Genomic DNA, 24,094 nt, shown 5'->3' with positions numbered 1-24,094 from the left:
CCCACCTGCATCCTTAACTTTTAGGTAACAGCTGAAGTTTTTTCCCCTTTGTTTATTTTTTGGAGTTAGCCAGCTGACCTGCCTCAAAGCGGGACAGGCTGGGTGCTGACCTACCCAATAACACAGCACAATCATGACTTACTTGGCTTGTCTGGAGAAAGAAAATACATATTTAGTATAAAGAGAAGGTATAAGCATGGAACAGTTGGTTATACATTACAGCTTGTAATAAATGAAAATATCGAGTGCATTTTGAATGATTAATGTATGAAAACTGTCACCACTTACTCTGCATTAATCAAGAAAAAAATGCACACTTCCCATAGTGGTTAATGTTGCAGGCCTGTTGTTCAGCTTTGATAATGTGCATAGCAATGCTCATATGACAATGAGTTTGGGTAGCTGAAAATTTAGGATGGTTGCAAGTTTGGTGTAGTATTTGGATTAGCATCTTAATCTGTGCCTTGTCAGCCTTATCGGTACACAAGCTATGCATTTCGTCCAAAACTAGCAAAAATATGGATGCTTTAAATTTTTTTTCTTTTTAAATCAAGAATAATGACCAAGGTACCTGCTTAAACAAATACTACCAGCATTCATTAGTTAGGATGGTTACATGTAAAAGAAATGATGCCAGATAGTAACAAATCCAAGAGAAGTTTATTATGAAAATGGCACCTGTGGATGAAAAATTAAGTTACATAAAGACAACCATGTATGTGACATGTATGAGAATCTACAAAAGTATAAAAAGAACCCTGTTGTAAATGAAGTATGTACATTTCTGATTTGCAGCATTATCAATGGTCAATGAAAAAAAATGTTTCAAAATAAGCCAGGCACTCAGGAAGTTAGGTCCGGGTTAGCTTCACACAAAACAAATGTACCATAGCTGTCGCTTTGTAACGTTTTAATTTTTTTATATATATATTGTAGAGTTGGTAACACTGCTAAGATTTTTACGAACAGAATATCCCTTTCCCCATTATTCAGCTACTTGGCACCAGTCTCCTCATAAAAGTTTTCATATATTTGTACAAGAAATAGTTAAAAACACAGACACAGGCTTCACAGGTAATGAAGTTTTTTTTTTTTTTTTTCATTTTGTAATTTTAACACTATGGATTTAGACAGCAGCTGTGATTATCTGTTAGTTTAAATCACCAGAAATCATTCTGACACAACACAGAAACATTTATAAAAGAAAGAAAAAAAACCAACAGCTGTCTAGCTGTTCTTTGTAGCTGATAGGTGCGTTCCTTTGATTGTTCGATAGCTAGAGTAGAGCTTCCAAAATTAATCTTTAAATTTCATGATTGGCCTTCTTCACCTTCTACAACTACTCAGATCCTTCAAGTAAGCACTCGCTATTAAAATTTGTGGCATTAAACTTTTTTTTTTGTTACTATTCCACAGTGGTTTGGGCCCAACTCATGGAATCAGAGGGCCAGGAGGAATCCACTCAACACAGTGATATTCAAAGGACAGCCGAGTTACTCTATTAATTAGCATTGCACACATAAACAAATATATATGACAATTCTATAGTCCATCCCCCCCCTCCCCTTTTGTTTTTAAAAAATGTTGGTTGACCTTTGAAATAATTTTCTGTCTCACTGGTAAATTGCTTTATATATTGCTCCATCAGCCAACCTGGAAAGAAACCAAAGAAAAGCACCCACTGCTTATAGGTAGAGCACAAGGGACTCTGGGAATGTTAACAACTGAGGCTATATGGCATCAATTTATTTCATACATCTGAGCGTTATTCTTCAGTGCGTTGCGTGGCACTGCAGAAGAAAGAGTCGTACCCAGAATTCCGTTGTGGGAAAAAAATGGCTCCATTAACCTTGAGCTAGTTAAGAGTCTTTTTATCTCTGAGAATGAAAAAGGTTTGGGCGAAGTTGGGGTGGTGGGGAGACGAGGCAGGAAAAGGGGAGACGAGAGAGAGGGAAAGAAAGGGGAGAGGTCAGGAGAATATACACCAGTAAAGCAACAGCAGGAATCTTAAGTGAAACGGAAGAGTCACAGACAGTAGAAGCAGCGTAGGGTGACGTTACAGAGGAAGGCCACCACACAAAAGTCACTAACCCCCAAGAATCACTGATTCACTAGGACTGCAGGAATGGGACTGTACCACTCCAGACTAGAGATAGAGCACAGAGAAGACAAAGGACAAAACAACTACATTAGCTTAGTATATACCGCATATAGAAACACATTGAAACTGCAATGGACTGACGGCCAAGGACACGTACACAGCGCACACGTTACAGTTCTCACATCTGTCATTAGATGCCTTAACAAACAGCTGCCAAAAATGGAGTGGAAGAAGAATTTATACTTGACAGTCATTTGGAGTGTTTGACACTACACTGATTTCTGGCAACGAAGACAAAATAGGATATTTTTTTCCTTTTTCTTTTTTTCTTTTTTTTTTTAACTTAATGTGCAGTTTTCAGTTGCAGTTATCTGTTTGAAGCTTATTTTAACCCATTCATTAGTTTTAAACCTTATTGGTTCCAACCTAGATATAAAAGAACCAAAGGGGAAAAAAAAATCCATCAAATCAGTCCCCCAAAATACAAATACAACCTTCCTTGTTTTTTTAAGCAAGAAATGAAAAAAAAATGTTAAATATTTTTTCCTTCTTTTACTCTGAAGTGTTATTGAAGTTGTAAAAATTAGCCTCAGTTAGACTGAGAAAAGGAAAGGAAAAAAGCTCAACAAAAGGCAGAATGTACCTAAACTGCTCCTCAAGTCAGTTTGATTGAGTTTTCCAAAAACCCTTTTAAAAAGGGCTTTCCTGACCCATTAAATTTAATGTGAGGCTATGTTTGTTAGTTGGGAGGTAAATTTTAAGTCCTGCAGCAAACGTTAATGAGGGCTTTGTCTTAACTAACCAAGGAGACTGCAGCAATGGACTCCAGACCAGGACAGAACACACTTTTTGTTTGTTTTTTCCAAAACCCAGCCCAGGAGCTGCATTTTGTATGAAGACATTACAGATTAATAAATGATAGCACCATGGTTTTAGAAATTAAGTTAATGTTTCAGTAATTAACATTTAGTCCAACTTTTTGTTTTTAAACATTCTAGTCACAGGCCAGAAATTAAGCTTAAGAACCCAAATTATTTTTATGTGCAAGTAAGAAAATCTTAAAATCTTAACCATAAAAAGAGAATTAAATTCTGCATAAAATTCTAAAATGCTATCCCCCTATTTTCAAAGGAATCAGGAACAGAAACAAAACACCACCCCATTTCATTTGACTTAGTCAAACAGGGCACATTGTTTATGCTTGTCTCTTTCAATCTTGATCATATCAAGATCTTTACGAAGAACACCCAATGGTTGTCACTTGAGAAATCTCTTGACCACAAGACTGAGTATTCTATGGCAGAGGCATATACACATGAAAGACATCTCAATAAAGATGCAAAAGAGAGCAAAACAACCCAACACACATCTCAGAAGAAGACAAAAGGGCAGGCAACCGGTCGTCTGACCCTCTGAAGGCCCCCAAAAATAAAAAATATCTTTACAGGAAAGAATGAGTCCAGTGAAAGAAAGAAAAGGGGGTGGAACGGGGACCGTCGTGGCGAAGAGAAGATGCTGACCTGCTCGAATTCAAAGTGCTAGAATCAAAGGTCTAAACGAAAACGCCGACGATGCCTCCGGGGGCGGGCGGAGCCCCCCGCCAGGCCGCCAGGGGGCGCCGCTCAGTCCTCCTTGCGCTCCAGAGTCTGTGCCGCGTGGATGCCGTTGCTGTAGACCGGGAAGGGCAGCGTGGAGAAGAGTCCCTCCGCCGTGGTGAACACGTTGCCGGCCGGCATCTGCGTCAGGCCGGCCGCGCTCACTGCGCCGCCGAACGGTCCCGACATGTTGAGCCGATGCACGTGGTGGTAGAGCATCTCCATGGGCGTCTTGGGGTCGAGGCCGAAGCCCGGGCTGTTAACGTCCACGAAGTTAACAGCGTGCGCGTTGGGCAGCAGGTTGCCTTGCATGGCCAGGGTCACCTCGGCGGGGGCGTAGCGGATGGTGCCCGTGGTGTAGACCCTCTGTGCGGCCGTGCTGGTGGCCGCCAGGGTCCCGGTCACCCTGTGCACCAGCGGCAGCACGACGTTGCCCGCCTGCAACCTCTGCAGAGCCTCCAGGTCCCCGGTGTACAGCAAGGAGTTGGCAGTGCCCGGACCACCCCCGCCGTTCCCGTTCCCGCTCCCGCCCCCGGGGTGCTTGTCCCGCGGGGACGCTGACAGCGGGGGCGACAGTGGGTCGGAGGCGACGGGGGCCAAGGCCGCGGGGGCCGACGTGCCGAACTGAGTCTTGCGGGCGGTGGCCGTGGCGGAGGAGGAGGTGCCGTCGGCGCCGGGCGGGGTGAGGACCGAGTCCGGGATGGCCACGTGCAGCCCCCCGGCGCCCGCGCCGCCGCCCGGCGGGGACGGGAAGTGCTCGGAGCTGGGGGGCTTGGTCATGCTGTAGGGCGACTCGTTCCGGGAGATCTCCCGGTTGGGCGGGTAATTCCAGATGCTGCTGTCGTTGTCAAAGTTGATGGGTTCCGAGATCTCGGTCTTGATTTTGAGCACCGAGGCACTGTTGGGGGACGACAGCAGCCGCGGGGGCTCCACCAGGCCGGCGTCCAGTCCGCCCGGGCTCGACGCGCTGGACAGGCGCCGGCGGCTGGCGCTGCCGCCCTTCTGCCGTTTCCGCCGCTTCTTGCGCTTCTGGTGCTTGCTGGAGGCCTGCGCGCCCGCCTCGCCCGCGCTGTCCGAGTCCTTGGCGCTGTCCGACGACAGCGACTCGCAGTCCTGCAGCCGCAGGTCCGACTCGCTCTCCACGTAGCCGCGCTCCACCTTGATCTGCATCCGGCCCAGCGCGCCGAAGCCGCCTCCGCCGCCGTCCTCGGCCGCCTTGGGGTTCTCAAAGTCCGAATGCTCGAAGCTGTCGTCGCTGTCGCGGCTGTCCGGGTTGCTGCAGCTGTGGCCGTCGTCATTGCAGTGCATGTCGTCGTCGCACGTGTTGCCTGACTTCTTGCGGTCGGGCTCCGGGTCTTCGCTGTTCTCCGACTGGTTCCCCTTCTCGTCGGACTTGGAGTTCTCGTTGTCCTCTGTGTGGGGGGAGACACAGGAGATGTCAGGTTAGCAGCCCAACGCGCACCTGCGGGGGTGGGGGAGGGGAGGGCTGGGTGTCTTGTCCCATCCTGAGCTGCTGCTCCCTCCACCACTTTGGAAACCTCAAGCCTTGGCTTTCTCTCTCGTGAGGACCGAGGTTATGGGGGGTGGGGGAGTGACTCCCAGAGCACGGGCCCCATCACCTGGAGGCTTGTTCCAAATACAGAATCCTAGGCGTCCACCCAGAGCTACTGAATAGGATCCTTCATTTGAACAGGATCCCCAGGTGATTCTTAGGCACATTAACGTTTGAGAAGTTCTGCAAAAATACTCGGGGAATCAGCGTGCATAACCTGGAATAAGGTGTCAGTGGCACAGGAGAATGATGATTTGCAAGGTGACCTCCCAAAGAGGTGTGAGTTTTCTTCTGGCAAATATTTGCTCCTTATCGAAAATCATACTGTCTATTCCTAGAGTTGTTATTCTTCAGAGCACTGAATGTCATCTGATTCATTTGTGTGTTTTATTTTTATTGTCTTTTCCCTCAACTGGAATACAAACTCCACAGGGCAGGGGGATTTTTGTCTTTTTGGCTCACTGCTATATACTGTATAAATAAGGGGCAGACATTGTCTGTTCTGGAACTCTGCCCTAGTGAAGACCCTCAAATGAATGCAGAAAACTATCAAGAGCCTCCTCATTTCCTCCTGCTTCCCTGAGGCTGTCTGGAGTAGAGGGATATGTGTTCACAGGAGCAGGTTCCCAATGGATGGGGCTTGTGTGGGGGAGCCCTAGTCATCTGCCACATTTTAGGGAGGATAGGTTTTCTTAGTAATGTAACCTCAAAACATTTAGGGATGATGCCGGTTTCATGGCTCTGCTACATGGATTTGGATGGCAGCCTGGACTGGAACCCTGGGCATATCACGTCACTTACTCTGGCTTTCCTTTATTTAGCAGAAAAGGTTGGGTTAGAAGGAATTTTTGCAGTTGTAAATTCTCTGAGTTATGTGCTCCCTGGATCTATGTGTGCCTGTAGAAGGGAACTGGGGATTGGAGGAAAAGTAAATTTTTATGTTAACTTTTCTGTGTTCCAAAGAACTATTCAGTCTGCTTCCCAAAATAACTAGGAAAGGGAAAGCGTGGATTTATTCAGCATAGATTCAGAAAATGACTAACAGTCCAGCACACAGAAAGAGTCAGTTACTGATGCCATTGAGTATCCCACTTTAGGGGTTCCATCCCAGCTTGGTGAGCATGTGAACATTTGGGGCTCAAATCACAGTCTGTCTTGGAGCAACAAAGATAGCCTGCTGTCTGCTCTGGTAAAGAGGGTGGAGCTCGCTATGGGGTTAGGGCAGGGCTTCTTCCCTATGGAGGGCTGACATTAAGCGATGGCTAAATCAATCAGTCTCTGTAAATTTGTGTATAATATAGCTATGTGTATTAATATATAGCAATATGCATATATGTATATAGTTTTACATATGAGTTGGACACGACTGAGCGGCTTCACTTTCACTTTTCACTTTCATGCATTGGAGAAGGAAATGGCAACCCATTCCAGTGTTCTTGCCTGGAGAATCCCAGGGACGGGGGAGCCCGGTGGGCTGCTGCCAATGAGGTTGCACAGAGTTGGACACGACTGAAGTGACTTAGCAGCAGCAGCAGCATGTGTGTGTTAGTCACTCATTCCTGTCCGACTCTTGGGAATCCAGTGGACTGTAGCCCACCAGGCTGCTTTGTCTAGGAATTCTCCAGGCCAGAATACTAGGGTGGGTTGCCATTCCCTTCTGGGGATCTTCCCAACCCAGGGATCAAACCGAGGTCTCTCACATTGCAGGCAGATTCTTTACCATCTGAGCCACCAGGGAAGCCCATATACATGAATATATTTATATAATATCACATACATAAGTGTGTGTGTTTTATGTATGTGCACACACATATATAATGTGTACATATGTATGTAGTGGTATATAAGTATATATACAAATGTGTGTTGAGAAAGGCTCAGTAATACCTTGACATGACTGACTTCTCTATATCAAATTTGACCAGTTGTTTCATTCAGATGATGGCCCTCTGGCCGTTGCCCACCCCTCATGTTTGGAAAGGCAAGCCTTAACCGCAGAACATGGAGAAGTTGTAATACCTGTAATACCTGAGGTGTCTTTAGAGTCTGACTCAGAGTCGGAGGTCTCCGAGGACTCCGAAGTTTTCTCCGGCAGGTGAGGGAGCTGTGCGATGTCCATTGGGGTGTCCTTGTACTCGGGGTTGCTGTGGGGGAGGGAGGCGTTCATCAGGAGTGCACACACCCATTCGGGATGGCTTGCTTTTGACCATCCTTTTTCCACTTCCATGCCCCAAACTTTGGGGAGCTCAGAGAGTTTGGAAGATTAACCATGAAATCATTTCTCAGCTCATCACAGGACTTTTATAGAAGCTTGGATTGCATGGCTGGGGTACAGGTGCACCTTGCTACAATGATGAATACCCAAATGCCACATGAAAGCCACTGAAAAGCTTTTAAATAATCAGATACCACTGGGGGCCAGGGAACTGTGCTGCTTAACATTCCACCCCGTCTCACACCTGGGGGAACGGAAGATGCACCGAGTACCCTCACCAGTTCGTCCCCCTGCCTCCTGGGCTCCTAATGAGGCCATCGTTTCAGTACCCTTGTGTTGGCTCCTTGATGGAGCTCCTCAGCTGTTCAGATGGCTCTGAGGCTGTGTGTGTGTGGAAGGGGGGCACAGGGGTAGTGGGGGGCAGAGCCCCCAGTGCCTAACGATCTGACAGATGCACAGGTGCACTTTGGGCTGCATGGATTATGGCTACTGAACTGTCAACACACCCATTACAATCACAGTTTCATCTGCTCATGTGGTGTACACCTGTGGCTTGTTAGCTGGAATCTGATTGCAGTGGGGAGAGTCCCAGTGTGAGAGAGGCCCTAACAGAATAGATCTAACCCCATCTGCACAAAAATGCTTAATTTTTGTTCCACTTTTAATTTAGAAGAATGCCTCTCCTGGAAAAGGGAGTATGTTCGGTCAGTCTGAGCTAGCGATCTTCATGAAATGCCACTCCAAGGCCAGCCCAGCACCCAAGCAGGATAGGCTACCGTAATCTGAAGGCACAAGGAAAGCCTCTTTCCTCCAAATGGAGAATGCCCTCTTCTGTCCTCCTGTTGATATCATGGCCAGTCAGCCAGACACCTACCATTGATGATTACTGGCTCCCTAGCTCATTTCTAGTGAAATTCCTGTATCAAAAAGGCACTGTTTCAGTAACTGCTCTACAGTCGCCAATATCCCCAGGGTGGCGGGTGGGGAGGGTGGCGTTAATTCTCTAAGATAAATGATCGGGCATTTAGCATTTACTCCTTAGTGTGAATTAGCATCAGCAGCAGAGCCTTCTCTAGCTGAGCCGAAGGTGGGAAGGTGGTCTTAACCCTTACGCAGTCTTCTACCACGTGTTGTAAGGGCATAGGAAGAAGACTGGAGGAGATGACTGAAGTAATTTCAGAACAGGGAACTGCAAGCCTAGAGGGGGCCCAGAAGTGAGGGACTCTGGCTAGGAGAGGGAGCAGGAAAATACTGCTCAGGGAGGAGCAAAGGATAAGAAGATGGGAGGGAAAAGCCAACTTCAGTAGTTGCTGTCTGGCCAAGGCCAAGGCCTGTCTTTGTAGACCTCCAGGCGAGGAAGTGATCCTGGTGGGTGTCTGACTTGGGGGTCCTCCCTCTCGCTGGAGTTCATCTCTTTCAGCCTCCTGTGGTCCAGCTGCCATGATGTACGATCTTCTAGTAGTGAACCCATGGGGAGTCTTCAGGTCTGCAGAAACAGGTCTGGCTGGCCTGAGGCTGAGGCTTTTTGAGCCAGGAGGCTGGTCTTTGATACCCAAATTGCTTCCTTCCTCTCCAGATGGAACTGGGTGGAACAGGAGCAACCAATGCTCATGAGCCTGCTCCGTGTGATCCTCATGTGGACCGAGAGTGTTGCTCCAGAGTAGCACAGACTGACCTCTTCCTAACCCTCCCTGTCCCTCTGTTTGGGGGCAGAGTAGGAAGTCATGAGGCTGATGAGGCCGTAAGATCCACATGGGAAGAAATCTCCCTGAATCAGGTGAACAACCATGGGATGAGTTTAGCTCCCGAGGTTCCAGCCGCAGGGGGACAGCCATCTTTCAGACTTCTGTGTCCCTCTTACTAATGTCTAATGTTTTTAATATTTATTTTTATTTATTTATTTGGCTGTACTGGTTCTTTGTTGCGGCACCCAGGATCTTTAGTTGCAGCATGGACCAGGGAAGTCCCACTAACATCTAAGTTTTAAGAATAATGGATCTCTCTGGCACAACACCATTTTTGCCTAGCCAATGAACATCAATGCCGCAATACCTTATTCTGTTTTTTCTTTGGCATGTGAGTTTTTATAACCTTCTGCATTGCCTAGAGTGACTATTCCATAAACCTCTAAGTAAAAGAATTCCCTGAAAGCAGAACCCACCTTGGGTGTATCACAGAGCATAGTTTGCATGAAAAGCAGGCTTTGGAGAAAGCCCCATTAAATACTCATACTTTTACCTTTAGAGAGACTTAATGTAGAGTAGAAGAGGTCAAAAAAAGGAAAAAGAAAGTAGATGAATGAAGACTCTTCTAAGTGGTACACATTAAAGCCCTCTCTAGAGCAATAATCATTAGTGTCTGATTGATATGCTATTGGGAGCAAGCACATTCATGCCTTCAAGTCACCAGTGGAGGCGAACACACTGAAGGGTCAGCGTGCTGATGAGCCACGGCTGTCAGCTTCTCAGTCTCAAAGAAAAACGGGATTCGGGTACTCCCTGTTGAGATTATCAGCCAAAGGGTAACAACTTCCATTCAGAAGACCTACTGGCAGTTCACCTCCTAAGGCCATGTGTGGGCCCTGCTTAGTGGCTTTAGGCCAAGAGAAACCAAAGACTGGAATGACGGTGGTGGGAGGGAGCCAGGCTGGGGAGTTGGAGAATTTCCTAGCAGGATTGGTGGAGAAGATCTCAGACAGCTTGTCCCCAGATGCAGACCACCCAGGCTCGTCTTGGTTACCGTGGTGCTTGTCTGAATGCATAGGCAGCAAGCATTTGAGGAAGGGGAGAGGAATGCTATTGCACACTGGAATTCAGGAAGCTGTTGAGCTTGGCTGCATTAATGGATATAAATTTGAGGATGCATTCAAGTAGCGGTCACACTTGCCTGAGATCACAGAGCAGGCAAAAGAAGACTCCTTCATCTGTATACTGAAACTGTCTTGATTCTTGTGAAGTGATTCCCTTCACTTACCTAAACGAGTGCTTGAGGAATCTAACCCTATGTAATATGCTCAGGGCTTCAAAGGGATGGGATACAGGAGGAATATGGTGCACTCTGCCACTTCTTCCCCATCCCCTTTCACACCATTTTTGCAGGGGTTGGAGTGCATGAGTATGAGAGTGTGTCGGGGAGAAGGAGATGCTTTTTGAATGTTTCCACTGGAGGCAAACATCTGTGTTCTTTATCTGGCCTGAATGATTGTGGGGAAACCAAAGCAACTTCTGCAAAGCCGCCCAAATGTGGGCTGATCAAGAACTGTTGAGCAGTTCACAGGTCTGCCCTGGAAGTCCCTACTGACGTAACTTTGATCCTTTCCCATTTCTTTGACTCTTGTGGAAAGAAAAGCGGAATTTCCATATAATTCCACACCAGATACTATCAAAAGATAATACATGTCAGCTATTAACCATCGGGCTTTATGTTTTATAACTGAGACAGGAATGAGAAAGAATTTGGAAATATACCTCAGAAGATAGTTCACCCAGATGATATTCTTCTCATTTGCGTTCTTGGCGTTAATAGCTATGGTGGCGCTAGACTGGATCCAGATGTAGCCTCCGTTCTTCTGCATCCAGCGGTAGTACTTGGTCACACACTGGCCCTTATTCAGCACTAGTGGAAAAAACAAAGCAGAAGGCATCGCATGTTAAGACTGGGGTGAAATGATCATTATCTCTGCAAAATCTGAAGCTTAGAAAGAGGAGTTTCTGCACCGAGTCAGGGGTGCCCCTCTGTATGCTTAATGTAGAATGCCATTAGTAGGACAAATAAAATCACCAATTCAGTGGAGCGGCAGCTCTGGAGCTAGGGTTACTATGTTTGTAGCAGGACTTGATTCCATTTGGGGCAGTCATGGTGTGAAAGGAAGGATAACAGGACTGCAGATCTTGCTGGCTCACAGAACACTTAATGCGGCATGGATGTTGTCAAGGGAGGGTTTGACGTCAGATGGGACCACAGGCAAATCTGGATGTGATTTATTCATGGCTTCGAGGTAGCCCCCTCTGCGATTCTGGATATCTGAATGGTTCCGAAGATGCTTTCCCCCTCTGTCTGATCATTTCACCTCAGCGCGAGCCATCTCAACCTGTGTCCTTATACATCGGTGCCTTTTGATCGTGTTGAACAGAATTTATAGCATGAACTAAATCTACATGGGTCAGTTGGGAGATTCTGGGGAGAATTTGCTGAACGTTCAGCAAATACAAAATACATTCCCTTACCAAGTCAGAGAGAAAGGCTGGCCTAAGGGAGGCACAGGATTGACTTGGCTAGAGCTAAACAGAGTGACAGCTCCGCACAGACTCTGAAATATGGCCCCAAATGAAGAACAAGTAAAAACAATCAGTAATGTGAAACGGTGCCATTAAATACCCACGGAAAGAGCTTTAAAATGCAGATGTTAAAAGTGATACTTTAACCAAAATCTTGCCAGGTTGAAATGGATTTGATTTGTATCTGGGTACTCCTGAGCTAGTAAAAGGGGGGAAAGTGCAGTAAATCAGCCCCTGGAATAAAGTGCTATAGATGGGAAGGGTTTAAAAGGATGCCGGAAACGTGCACAACCTGCTGTTATCGCTTGGATAGGAATCTCAGTGACGGCACTCCCCCCAGCAGCGCGCCAGCTGGCTGGCCACTAGAGGGCAGTGTGCACTCGTCCACGCTGCCCACTTTTGGCATGTCCTTGTCTCCGTCTGCTAAAATGAAAAACCTCTAACTGCTGTAATAAATTTGGCTAAATTAGCTGCTAAATGGTTATCTCAAGTAATATGTATTTGCATTAATCATCTTGCTCTAAACCAGAACAAGCCAGAGTCCTAAAGACGTAGTAAATTCATATTGTCCATTTAATTATGGCTAATAAGTGCTTCATATACAATAGTTTCGTGAAGTACATTTTGATTTTTTTGGGGAGGGGGTGTGGATGGGTAAAGGGAAGTCACTTTGGAAAAGAGCTGTGTTTAAGGCTGTGGAAGCTCTTCCCGTTGTGTCTGAGCCACTCTTCCTGGCTCTGAAAGTGATCAAACATCAAACCTCCACATATTTTATCCATAAACACATAAACTTCAATGCTTTCCTCCCATTCTCCTTTTTTTTTGGTCGCAAAATATACCAAATGGATGACTATAAAATTTAATACTTATGTTTCAACAGTTGCTTGAAAATGGCTTGCTTTGATGAGTGCTTCAAAGACTGATGAGTTCTTTTCTGAAACTATTCTACAGTTTAGGGTATTTTTAAAACCCGGAACTGTCACCTTCTCTTGGTGGCGAGGCTCCACAGGTAGGATTGTACTCTGCTTTTGTAGGCAATTGTAAGTTCTGCCATTCTGCATGCATGGCTTCCCCGACTACAAAACTGCGTAGTGAAGCTGAAAGCAGTAAAATACTGACTCTGCCGTACAGCTCTTCTGTCAAACCATTGTTGCATGCAACAAGATGTGCTTTTATTCAGATCCTCTCAGCCTGGTTAACTATTAATAGAGGAACGATGGGTTATGAAATTCTGCCCACTGTTTTCGCAGAGAAAACTTAGAGTACCCCAAACAGTGTTGGTGTATAATTCTTCCTGCTGTGTATCTGGAATAAGGGCTTATTTCAAATGGTCCTACACTTTTCAATAAAGGCAAAGAGCCTAAGAAGTCCCTTTTTTAGAGTCACATGAAGAAAACACTGAGATGCCAGGCCAGCCCAGCTCAGCCTGGCTAGGGATTTTGGACTAGAATTTGACCCAAAGCATGCAAAAATTAAAAATTAAAAAAAAAAAAAAAGACTATTCCACAATGCAGTGCTTTGTTGTTGTTTAGTGGCTTCAGTCATATCTGACTCTTTGCAACCTTCTGTCCATGGGATTCTCCAGGCCAGAATACTGGAGTGGGCTGCCAGGCCCTCCTCCAGGGGATCTTCCCGCCCCAGGAATTGAATCCATGTCTCTTCTGTCTCCTGCGTGGGCAGGCAGGTTCTTTACCACTAGTGCCACCTGGGAAACCCCATGCAGTGCATAGCAAAGTGAGTCAAAAATTATAAAGCCAAGGAAGAATTTGCAGAATTAACATAAAGATCATCACTCCCTTCCTAATAATACTTTCTTATAAACAAAGAAGCAAAATCTCCTTTCTGGAATGCATGACCAGTGAATCATCAGCCTTGGGAGTGGGCCCCATGCGTGTGTTGTGAAGGGACAGAAAGGCTTTATTTACTAAAAGACTGATGAGGTGTCACCTTTTTGGGTTCAGGCAGCATGACTCTGGATCTGATTAGGTGCATCTGTGTTTCCTGAGAAGATAAATACAACTTTATTAGGATCCATGATTACATGATATTATTTATCACTCAGGCCAAGGGCCATCTGGCAAAGAGAGGAGACCTCAGTGAGAGACAGGCAGGCCAGGGAGGCTTAGTGCGGAAGTGGTGGTAAAAAGGCTGGGAAGGAGGGGACCCCTGAGGGGTCCCCTGGGGAATCAGGAGCTACTTGAGTGCCTTTACTTAATATGGTCAACACCACAGAGCAGATCCAGGGGCCTATCACCGTCAGCTCAAGAAGATAAGTTTGACTTAATCCATTGATTTGCTCTGGGCCAGCCTGACAAACAGAATTATGAAAAGGGAGACATTCTAGCATGGTGTTAGATCATGACTGTTTTCTGAGGATCAGTGTTTTCTAAATGACACCCCCCATATGTCTATGGAAATCTAGATAACTGGAGATAAGGCTGGGTCTGAGTTAGCTCCTATTCAGTCAGTAATGTCGTGTCCAACTCATTGCGTCCCCATGGACTACAGCACCCCAGGCCTCCCTGTCCTTCACTATCTCCCGGGTTTACTCAAACTCATGTTTAATGAGTCAGTATGCCACCCAACCATCTCATTCTCTGTCGCCCCCTTCTCCTCCTGCCTTCAGTCTTTTCCAGCTGCTGCTGCTAAGTTGCTTCAGTTGTGTCCGACTCTGTGCGACCCCACAGATGGCAGCCCACCAGGCTCCCCCGTCCCTGGGATTCTCCAGGCAACAACACTGGAGTGGGTTGCCATTTCCTTCTCCAATGCATGAAAGTGAAAAGTGAATGTGAAGTCGCCCAGTCGTGCCCGACTCTTAGCGACCCCATGGACTCCAGTCTACCAGGCTCCTCTGTCCATGGGATTTTCCAGGCCAGAGTACTGGAGTAGGTTGCCATTGCCGTCTCCGAATCTTTCACAGCATCAGGGTCTTTTTCAGTGAGTCGGCTCTTTGCATCATGTGGCCAAAGTGTTGGAGTTTCAGCTTCAGTATCAGTCCTTCCAATAAATATTCAGGGTTGATGTCCTTTAGGATTACATTTAGGTTGATGTCCTGGTTTGATCTCTTTGCTGTCTGAGGGACAGTTAGCTCCTACTATATGAAATGTTGACCACAAGATCACCCCAGTGCTTTTGTTTTTCCAGAGGACCTATAAAAGAGGTCACAGTGGAATTTTGCTTCTTTTAAAATGAATAGGGAATAATTTTTGCTTGAGGCTCTAGAACATAAATGTATGATTTGTGGATGAAGTTTCCTTTTTTTTTTTTTAAAATCGTACTAGCAAATCAGTTGGATCATTCCAGCTGTGCCAGAGGCAGGATCTGACAGCTTTTCCTGAGCTCATGTGGTTCTAATCAGCTCAAGAAGAAAAGCCACCTTGGTGCCAGTTTGAAAGGGATTTTTAGTTTGTAGTAAGTTAGACAACTTGATAAACACAAAAACTTTCTCAATTCTCACTAATCCAGGGCTGTTATTTTTATTTTGGGATTCTAGCTTTAAATAATGGAGAGAAATGAGAGACTGTTTTAGTCTATTTTACAAAATCCCTTTCGTGGAGAAAAACAGAAATAAGCATGATGTAAGTTACTTGATACCGGCTTTGCAGATGCCTCAACAGTAAAGAATCTGCCTGCCAATGCAGAAGACACGGGTTCGATCCCTGGGTGAGGAAGATCCCCAGGAGAAGGAAATGGCAACCCACTCTAGTGTTCTTGCTTGGACAGTCCCATGGAGTCCAAGGGAGCCTGGCAGGCTACAGTCCATGGTGTCACAAATAGTAGGACATGTCTAAGCATGCATACACAAAGTTATTTGATACAGAAGTCCTTAAAAAATAGTTAGTTGTCCCTTGAAAAGAGATAGATACTCAACAAACCCATGAGCCCAGGAGAACATTCATAACAATATGCTCAAACTATAAAGAGAAGAAACCGAGAGAGAGGAATATTCATGTGGATCATGTTTTTAGTCTTACTCCATGATATGGTCTGAGTACTTTTAAAACATAACCTGGCATCTTCTCTTTAATTAATCTCAAAGTTTATTTTTGCTGTCCAGACTTTTTGGTAGAGTAGCCTATGTGTGCCTACTGAGCTCAATGATCACATCATAACATTTCTAGAACGATGTCCTTAAAATTGGGCAATAGGAATTAATCTTTTTTTTTTTTTAATTTCTAAGTATTTATTTTTGGCTACGCTGGGTCTTCATTGCTGTGCTCAGACTTTCTCCAGTTGTGCTGCACGGGCTTCTCATTGCGTTGGCTTCTCTGCAGAACGTGGGTTCTAAAGCACAGGCTCAGTAGTTGTGGCACACAGGCTTAGTTGCCCCGTGGCACGTGGGATCTTCCCAGACCAGGGATTGAACCTGTGTCCTCTGCATTGGCAGGCAGATTCTTAACCACCAGAGTACCAGGGAAGTCCAGGGATTAATTTTTATTTAAGGATCTCGAAACACTGAAATGGCCTTGTCTTAGGTTTTGGAGGGTAAGCGTGAAGACCAGGGAGGCTGAGTGTGTAAATTTCCCAGATGCCCTTACAGTCTTGGCTGGTCCCAGGCATAACTGTGGACGCCTCTGCTGCTGCATGAGAACATGCTCTTTCAAGCTCCGAAGTCTTGCTTTCAGCTGCTATGGCTCAGCTCTGAGAAAAACCAAGAAGCTGTCACTAGCGCTGTCCCACCTTCCAAGCTACAGATACCTTTGAGTTACAGACTGTGCTTTGCAGGACAGGGCTGACCCCGCATTTGTGAGAAGCTATCAGAGACTAGGAGAGACTTAGATCTTCCTGGTTGAACCATTCCAGCCCTGCTCATCTGACCATTTTTGTCTCTAAGCGTCAAAATATCATCTGCCTCTAATTGTGAAGGAAATGGCTAATATAGTTCAAAGAAAAATGTGGTGGGCTTATGTTTTAGAACATGTGACTTTTTACATTACCTATGTATTTTATGCCCAAAGACGGGATGCTCAGCTCGATTGACTATCTTTTTAAAAAACCACCTGGTCTCTTGGTTTGTGCTTAGTGACAGGCATACAAGAAATGTCCTACTTGTAGAGAAAACCTCCCCACCCCACCCCCAACCCCCTTCAAATCCGACGAGCTCTTGCCAGAGTGCACAACCATGGCTCTGCACGCAGTGACCAACAGAGGGATTTCAGTGTTCCCGGGGAAAACTGTGTCCACAGAGATAGACTGATGATTGAAAGGACATAAAGGAAGCCTGTGTCTGTGGCAGCAACATAACTCTCTTAGTAAATCAAAACAAATCAGTCCAAGTTTGCCTTCAGAAATATGGAGGAAAAAAGAGAACATGCTCTCTTCCTGTTGGGCCGTTTTACAAAATCAAAGCCAAAGATTCTAAATAGTGAGTTACTTGTGCCTTCAAAAGAAGGAAGCAGTCTAATTCAGTTTGAAGAGGAGATGAAGAACACATCTCAAAAGCGGTCTTTTAGCAGACTATTGCACAAAAGGACGTTTTAGAGGTTTGCATATGCATTGAAAAGCTGCAGTACTTGGTGTATTCAGGTAAGTATAGAATCAATAGGAAATGGTGAGATCATCGGGGAGTTCACACTGGACATTCACACAGCTGGACAAAGAGCTTCATTATCACCATGGTGATATGGGGATGCATCTGCGGCAAGGCTCACCCTGCATCCCCACCCCCGCGCTTGAGCTACCTTCATCAATGGCTGCAGAGAATGGGGAGCAGGGAAGTAGGGGGGCTTTCTGCTAGAAACTCAAAAATTATTTTCGACTTCACTAATGTGGAGAGCATGGAAAGCTGGGGGTGTGCTAGAATCGCACTTTTGACTTAATACCACAGTTGGGTGCTTAGCTATAGCCACTGGTTTTCTTTCTACATTCACAAAACTGGCAGATGAAACATGAAAAAGAATACTGACTCTTTAATCTCTGCTTCTCCACCTAAGGCCCAAGGCAGGCTGACAGGGAACTTCATTCTGGAAACAGGATTTTTTTTTTTTTTTAATTCTGGATTACTTTTTCCTCTGCTTTTGAAAACTGTGGGCTATAGGGGAATGAACCTGACATAGACTTAAAACAAGAACAAGTTTCTTTATCTAAAAAGTTATAGTCCTTGATGCTTACAGGAAGGTCATTTTCAAAACCCACAAGAGAAACAGCGTTAGAGCCAGGAACAGTGCACTAAGTGCTTTATTTACTTGCAATAGAGACAGTTTTTCATTTAGAACTGCTCACAGGATCAAGCAAGGCTTTGATGCCATGCAGACTTTCCTATAGATTTTGCAATTAGTGAGCTGGATGTCTTAAATAGCAGGCATCCACAAATTGGTTTTTAGTTTTTTTGTAAATTTATGTGCCGAGCAATATTTGGTCAAGTTTAACAATATTTGATACTTAATGTGAGTTAGAGCTTAAGGACAGAAGGCCGTGCGTGTGTGGATGGTCTGTGAATGACTGTGCATCATCTATGGATTTTCCCCCTAATACCCTAATGACAGGCCCTGCTTCAATCGCTATCTGTGTGATTTATAACCTCAGAAGAGGTTTTTTTTTCCTGTACCACCGCCAATGGATAGATTTTTATTAACTGTTAATATCGAATCATGCAGAAAACTTTTCATTGACTGAAAACATGTCAATTAGTAAAATTTAAAAAATAAATTCCCCTTTTGTTGATTGTAATGTGCAGAACTGGAGACCAAGGCTTTAACATGGAGAGGATCATGTTCTAGGACTGGAAATCAAAGTGATGGTTGGCAAGAATGACATCTGAGATCTTAGATTTTTTTTTTTTTTTTGGTTTCAGTCCAACCAGGGAGTTTTAGTACTCTCTATTCCTGCTCTTCTTGACCTGGGACACTTAAGAATACAGTATTTTTTAGCCCTCATACCATCTTTTTGGGTGGGGATTTCTTATATAAGGAACACTGAACTCTTCAGCATGGAATTAAGGTTTGTGACCAGGAAATCAGGGAAACAGTGAATTTATTCACTCATCCAAGAAATGATGTTGCTGAAGGTGACTTTGGTGCCAACACTGGGGGACAGCAAAGGAAGCAGAGCCTGTTGCCCACCTGTCCTGTCTGAGTCTCAGTTGGTCTCAGAAATTTCGTTTCCCTTCCCGGGCACTGACTGAGGTTTGGAATGTGATGAAACCACGGACCGCGAGATTCAGGGGGAAGTCTCTCAACCGTGGGAGACTGTTGAAAAAGTTTTCTGTCTTCTGAAAGTAAGGATTTGCCTCTCTTTGCCTTTAAACAGGAGACAGATGCTTATCAGTCACTTTCACTAATAAGTTTATCACAAGGATGACTCATGGAAAGTGGAGGCCCGTGAATACACAGCGGGTCCATCCTGGCTTGGGTGAATTCTTCACTTCCTTTAAAAATGCAAATGAAGTACTGGGATGTAGGGAGACCTACAGAAAGGTAAACGATGAGGTGAATCTTGTAGTCAGGTTTGTTTTATGTCCCTGGCAGATCCTGTGTTTCAAGATAGAGTTACTTCACTAAGTCTACTATCTCTACCAAGAAATGTCTAAGTGGTGAGGCATAGGTATGGAGAGACGAGTGTTCCATAAAATTGGGACTATTTAAAGGAGCTTAGGCACATTTCACCTGTTCACCTGTTCTGTTAAATTGTCAGAAATCCTGGTGCTTCATTGTGAAAACATTACGGATTCTCCTAGGTGCGCTCATCATTGATTGTCCTCTGAATAGCAAATCTGCTGCTGCTTTTTGAGTAAAAGGACTCTCATTTGGGGCTCTATGTGTGGTGGGCTTCCACCATGCCTCAGGGAGATAAACCTTGATTGTTTAAACCAGCCATGGTAATTCCGTCCAGTGCGTGGCTGAGGCTGGGGCATTTGATGAAGCGCTGGACAATGAGACTTTCCTGGAGAGCCTCCAGGGATATTTTCTTTCAGAAAATGAACAGAAAGTAGCAGCTGACCCTCTCCTGACTTTGGACACTGTCCGATGAGGCACATTCATTGGCAGTGCTACAGTTGTCCTTTGATCATGGAGGGAAAGTGAAGATGATTTACAAAGAAAGTTTATGTCATTTTTACTTGGGTTTTCTATTACTTCCATAGGTGGGTTCTGGCGCCGCCCCAAGAACTCAAGGAGGCCAGAGAGGGGATGGGCGTTCACAAAGAGGTTCAAATCACCTGCTCCTTAGTCAGCCCTATATTAATGGGAAAACATTGTATGCTCAACACATACACAAATTAAATCCTGTGTTGCTCATTTGTGTTTTAATTGAAAATTTTGAAGGTTTTTTTGGGAGGTATGCAGGGTGTCATTAAATCTATATTTCAAGCAAAATAATTAAAAAAATACAATGTCATCTTGTCCTTAATTTTGTAAGAAGTAATAGAATTAGTTTTATTTAGGGTACTTGAGTTTGCTTAAAATGGATGATTTAGAAGTTTTTTTGTTTTTTTTGTTTTTGGATAGTGCTTTACAATAGCAATGGGCTCATTTCTCTCAAATATCAGGTGTTTCTTTTTATGATAATAAAAAGCAGCTACTAATTGAAATAGTAATAAGGAAAACCCCAGGAATCCATGTTAGAATTGTATTCAGTTCAGTTCAGTTCAGTCACTCAGTTGTGTCCGACTCTTTGAGACCGCATGAATCACAGCACGCCAGGCCTTCCTGTCCATCACCAACTCCCGGAGTTCACCCAGACTCACTTCCATTGAGTCAGTGATGCCATCCAGCCATCTCATCCTCTGTCGTCCCCTTTTCCTCCTGCCCCCAATCCCTCCCAGCATCAGAGTCTTTTCCAATGAGTCAACTCTTCGCATGAGGTGGCCAAAGAACTGGAGTTTCAGCTTTAGCATCATTCCTTCCAAAGAAATCCCAGGGTTGATCTCCTTCAGAGTGGACTGCTTGGATCTGAATTGTATTAGAATGTATCAGTGAAATCGAACATCTGACTTCCTCTCTCGGTAGAGAAAAGATCGTGGGTTGTATTTTGTGTCCTCTCATGTGCTCTTTGAAGCCTGGGATGCCCTTACCACCTGCTCTTCCCCACCCCCAACCCTGCCATATCTCCTGCCTTCTTGGCTTCTCGCCACCACGGTTCAGCGTCTGGGGAGAGTGTGCTTCCTCTGGAACGTCTCATCCTCCTTTGGTTGCCCCCACCTCTGGGGCGCCTGTGTTTTGTTTATACAGCATAATGTAATTGTCTTCTCTTTATGCCACCTTTTCAAATTGGGCCATTTTCATGCTGTCTTTTCTACTAATATGTAAGCTTCTTGAAGGTGAAGACCCATATCTTAGGCATTTTTGAAATTTTATAGCAATACTGCAAAACTTTGTCTGTAGTTCAGTTCAGTTCAGTCACTCAGTTGTGTCCGACTCTTTGCGACCCCATGAATTGCAGCACGCCAGGCCTCCCTGTCCATCACCAACTTCCGGAGTTCACACAAACTCACATCCATCGAGTTGGTGATGCCATCCAGCCATCTCATCCTCTGTCGTCCCCTTCTCCTCCTGCCCCCAATCCCTCCCAGCATCAGAGTCTTTTCCAATGAGTCAACTCTTTGCATGAGGTGGCCAAAGAACTGGAGTTTCAGCTTTAGCATCATTCCTTCCAAAGAAATCCCAGGGCTGATCTTTAGAATGGACTAGTTGGATCTCCTTGCAGTCCAAAGGACTCTCAAGAGTCTTCTCCAACACCACAGTTCAAAAGCATCAATTCTTTGGCGCTCAGCTTTCTTCACAGTCCAACTCTACATCCATACATGACCACTGGAAAAACCATAGCCTTAACAAGATGGACATTTGTTGGCAAATAATGTCTCTGCTTTTCAATATGCTATCTAGGTTGGTCATAACTTATCTTCCAAGGAGTAAGCGTCTTTTAATTTCATGGCTGCAATCACCATCTGCAGTGATTTTGGAGCCCCCAAAAATAAAGTCTGACACTGTTTCCACTGTTTGCCCATCTATTTGCCATGAGGTGATGGGACCAGATGCCATGATCTTTGTTTTCTGAATGTTGAGCTTTAAGCCAACTTTTTCACTCTCCACTTTCACTTTCAACAGGCTTCTTAGTTCCTCTTCACTTTCTACCGTAAGGGTGGTATCATCTGTATATCTGAGGTTATTGATATTTCTCCCGGCAATCTTGATTCCAGCTTGTGCTTCTTCCAGCCCAGCGTTTCTCCTGATGTACTCTGCATATAAGTTAAATAAGCAGGGTGACAATATACAGACTTGACGTACTCCTTTTCCTATTTGGAACCAGTCTGTTGTTCCATGTCCAGTTCTAACCGTTGCTTCCTGACCTGCATATAGGTTTCTCAAGAGGTAGGTCAGGTGGTCTGGTATTCCCATCTCTTTCAGAATTTTCTACAGTTTATTGTGATCCACATAGTCAAAGGCTTTGGCATAGTCAATAAAGCAGAAATAGATGTTTTTCTGGAACTTTCTTGCTTTTTCAATGATCCAGCAAATGTTGGCAATTTGATCTCTGGTTCCTCTGCCTTTTCTAAAACCAGCTTGAACATCTGGAAGTTCATGGTTCACGTATTGCTGAAGCCTGGCTTGGAGAATTTTGAGCATTACTTTACTAGCGTGTGAGATGAGTGCAATTGTGTGGTAGTTTGAGCATTCTTTGGCATTGCCTTTCTTTGGGATTGGAATGAAAACTGACCTTTTCCAGTCCTGTGGCCACTGCTGAGTTTTCCACATTTGCTGGCATATTGAGTGCAGTACTTTCACAGCATCATCTTTCAGGATTTCAAATAGCTCAACTGGAATGCCATCACCTCCACTAGCTTTGTTCATAGTGATGCTTTCTAAGGCCCACTTGACTTCACATTCTAGGATGTCTGCCTCTAGGTGAGTGATCACACCATCATGATTATCTTGGTTGTGAAGATCTTTTTCGTACAGTTCTTCTGTGTATTCTTGCCACCTCTTCTTAATATCTTCTACTTCTGTTAGGTCCATACCATTTCTGTCCTTTATCGAGCCCATCTTTGCATGAAATGTTCCCTTGGTATCTCTGATTTTCTTGAAGAGATCTCTAGTCTTTCCCATTCTGTTGTTTTCCTGTATTTCTTTGCATTGATCGCTGAAGAAGGCTTTCTTATCTCTTCTTGCTATTCTTTGGAACTCTGCATTCAGATGCTTACATCTTTCCTTTTCTTCTTTGCTTTTCGCTTCTCTTCTTTTCACAGCTATTTGTAAGGCCTCCCCAGATAGCCATTTTGCTTTTCTGCATTTCTTTTCCATGGGGACGGTCTTGATTCCTGTCTCCTGTACAATGTCACGAACCTCCATCCATAGTTCATCAGGCACTCAGTCTATCAGATCTAGGCCCTTAAATCTATTTCTCACTTCCACTGTATAATCATAAGGGATTTGATTTAGGTCATACCTGAATGGTCTAGTGGTTTTCCCTACTGTCTTCAATTTAAGTCTGAATTTGGCAATAAGGAGTTCATGGTCTGAGCTACAGTCAGCTCCTGGTCTTGTTTTTGCTGACTGTATAGAGCTTCTCCATCTTTGGCTGCAAAGAATATAATCAATTATATAACAATTATAATAACTGTCTGTAGTAAATACTCACAAATGTTAGATGACCTTGAACAGGGAAAATATGACTGTCCTATTCACACATCAAGTACCTAGACAAATATTAACCTGGGGAAAAAACTGACGTTTGCTTACAAGTTGACAGTTACTACCATCTCTACCCTATTAACTTTCTCCTGCTGATACTCAAAACTTTATATGCTTATAAAGAAGTTGAACTCTTAATCGAGTTACCACGCTTATTTGATTTGAACACTGATTGAGATGCCCTCAGAGCCATTTGACTATTCACATTTTTACTACTATTAATAAAATTCACCTCTTGGAGGGAGAATAAATGAACTCCTTAAGATCACTAGTTGATCTGTATTTTACTCCATGTAAAACAATGCCTTCTAAATACCAGTGAGGTCAGTACTTCTCAAACTTTTACATGAATGGGAGTCAGCGAGGGATCCTTTGTTAACTGCATGTTTGGTCTCAGTAAACCTGAGGCTTGGCCTGAAATTTGGCATTTCTAGAATGCAATGGAGCACCCAGCTGGTGGGCAGGCCCTTGCTGGTCTCTGTTCTCTCTGTGTGCCTGACCTGGGACTTAGAAACCCAAATCAGCACTTGCCAAAAAAAAAAAAAAAAAATGGTGTAAAGTAATAATACTAATTCGCTCCTGCATAAAAGCCTGACTTAATTTTGTCTCCGTGTGACAATCTTTTTAGTTAATGGACAGGCTAGGCTGACTTGGCTTCTGAAAAAAGGCAGACGTGCCAGCTATTACGAGCATTTCCTTTCATGTGAATTTTCATATTCATATGGAA

At 44.6% G+C, this 24,094-nt stretch overlaps 1 protein-coding gene across 9 annotated transcripts in view; it reads right to left on the bottom strand.

The window, feature by feature from the left end:
* Positions 1–641: 641 nt before the first annotated feature.
* The window catches only part of NPAS3 (neuronal PAS domain protein 3), a 957,467-nt gene continuing 934,014 nt past the window's right edge, over positions 642–24,094 (bottom strand). For 6 of the 9 annotated variants that reach the window (XM_027521413.1, XM_027521414.1, XM_027521416.1 and 3 more), the window contains 3 exons: positions 10,931–11,078; positions 7,268–7,392; positions 642–5,108 (listed from right to left, as the gene is read on the bottom strand). In XM_027521413.1, coding sequence (XP_027377214.1) covers positions 3,724–5,108; positions 7,268–7,392; positions 10,931–11,078 — 1,658 coding nt within the window. In that variant the 3' untranslated portion in view covers positions 642–3,723. The remainder of the gene's footprint in view (positions 5,109–7,267; positions 7,393–10,930; positions 11,079–24,094) is intronic. The other 3 variants (XM_027521415.1, XM_027521418.1, XM_027521420.1) reach the window with 1 other exon arrangement.

This window comes from Bos indicus x Bos taurus, chromosome 21 (assembly GCF_003369695.1).
Source record: "Bos indicus x Bos taurus breed Angus x Brahman F1 hybrid chromosome 21, Bos_hybrid_MaternalHap_v2.0, whole genome shotgun sequence".
NCBI classification, from domain to species: Eukaryota; Metazoa; Chordata; class Mammalia; order Artiodactyla; family Bovidae; genus Bos; species Bos indicus x Bos taurus.
The sequence above is the reverse complement of the archived record's forward strand: the minus strand, read 5'-3'. Positions and strand labels throughout refer to the sequence as shown.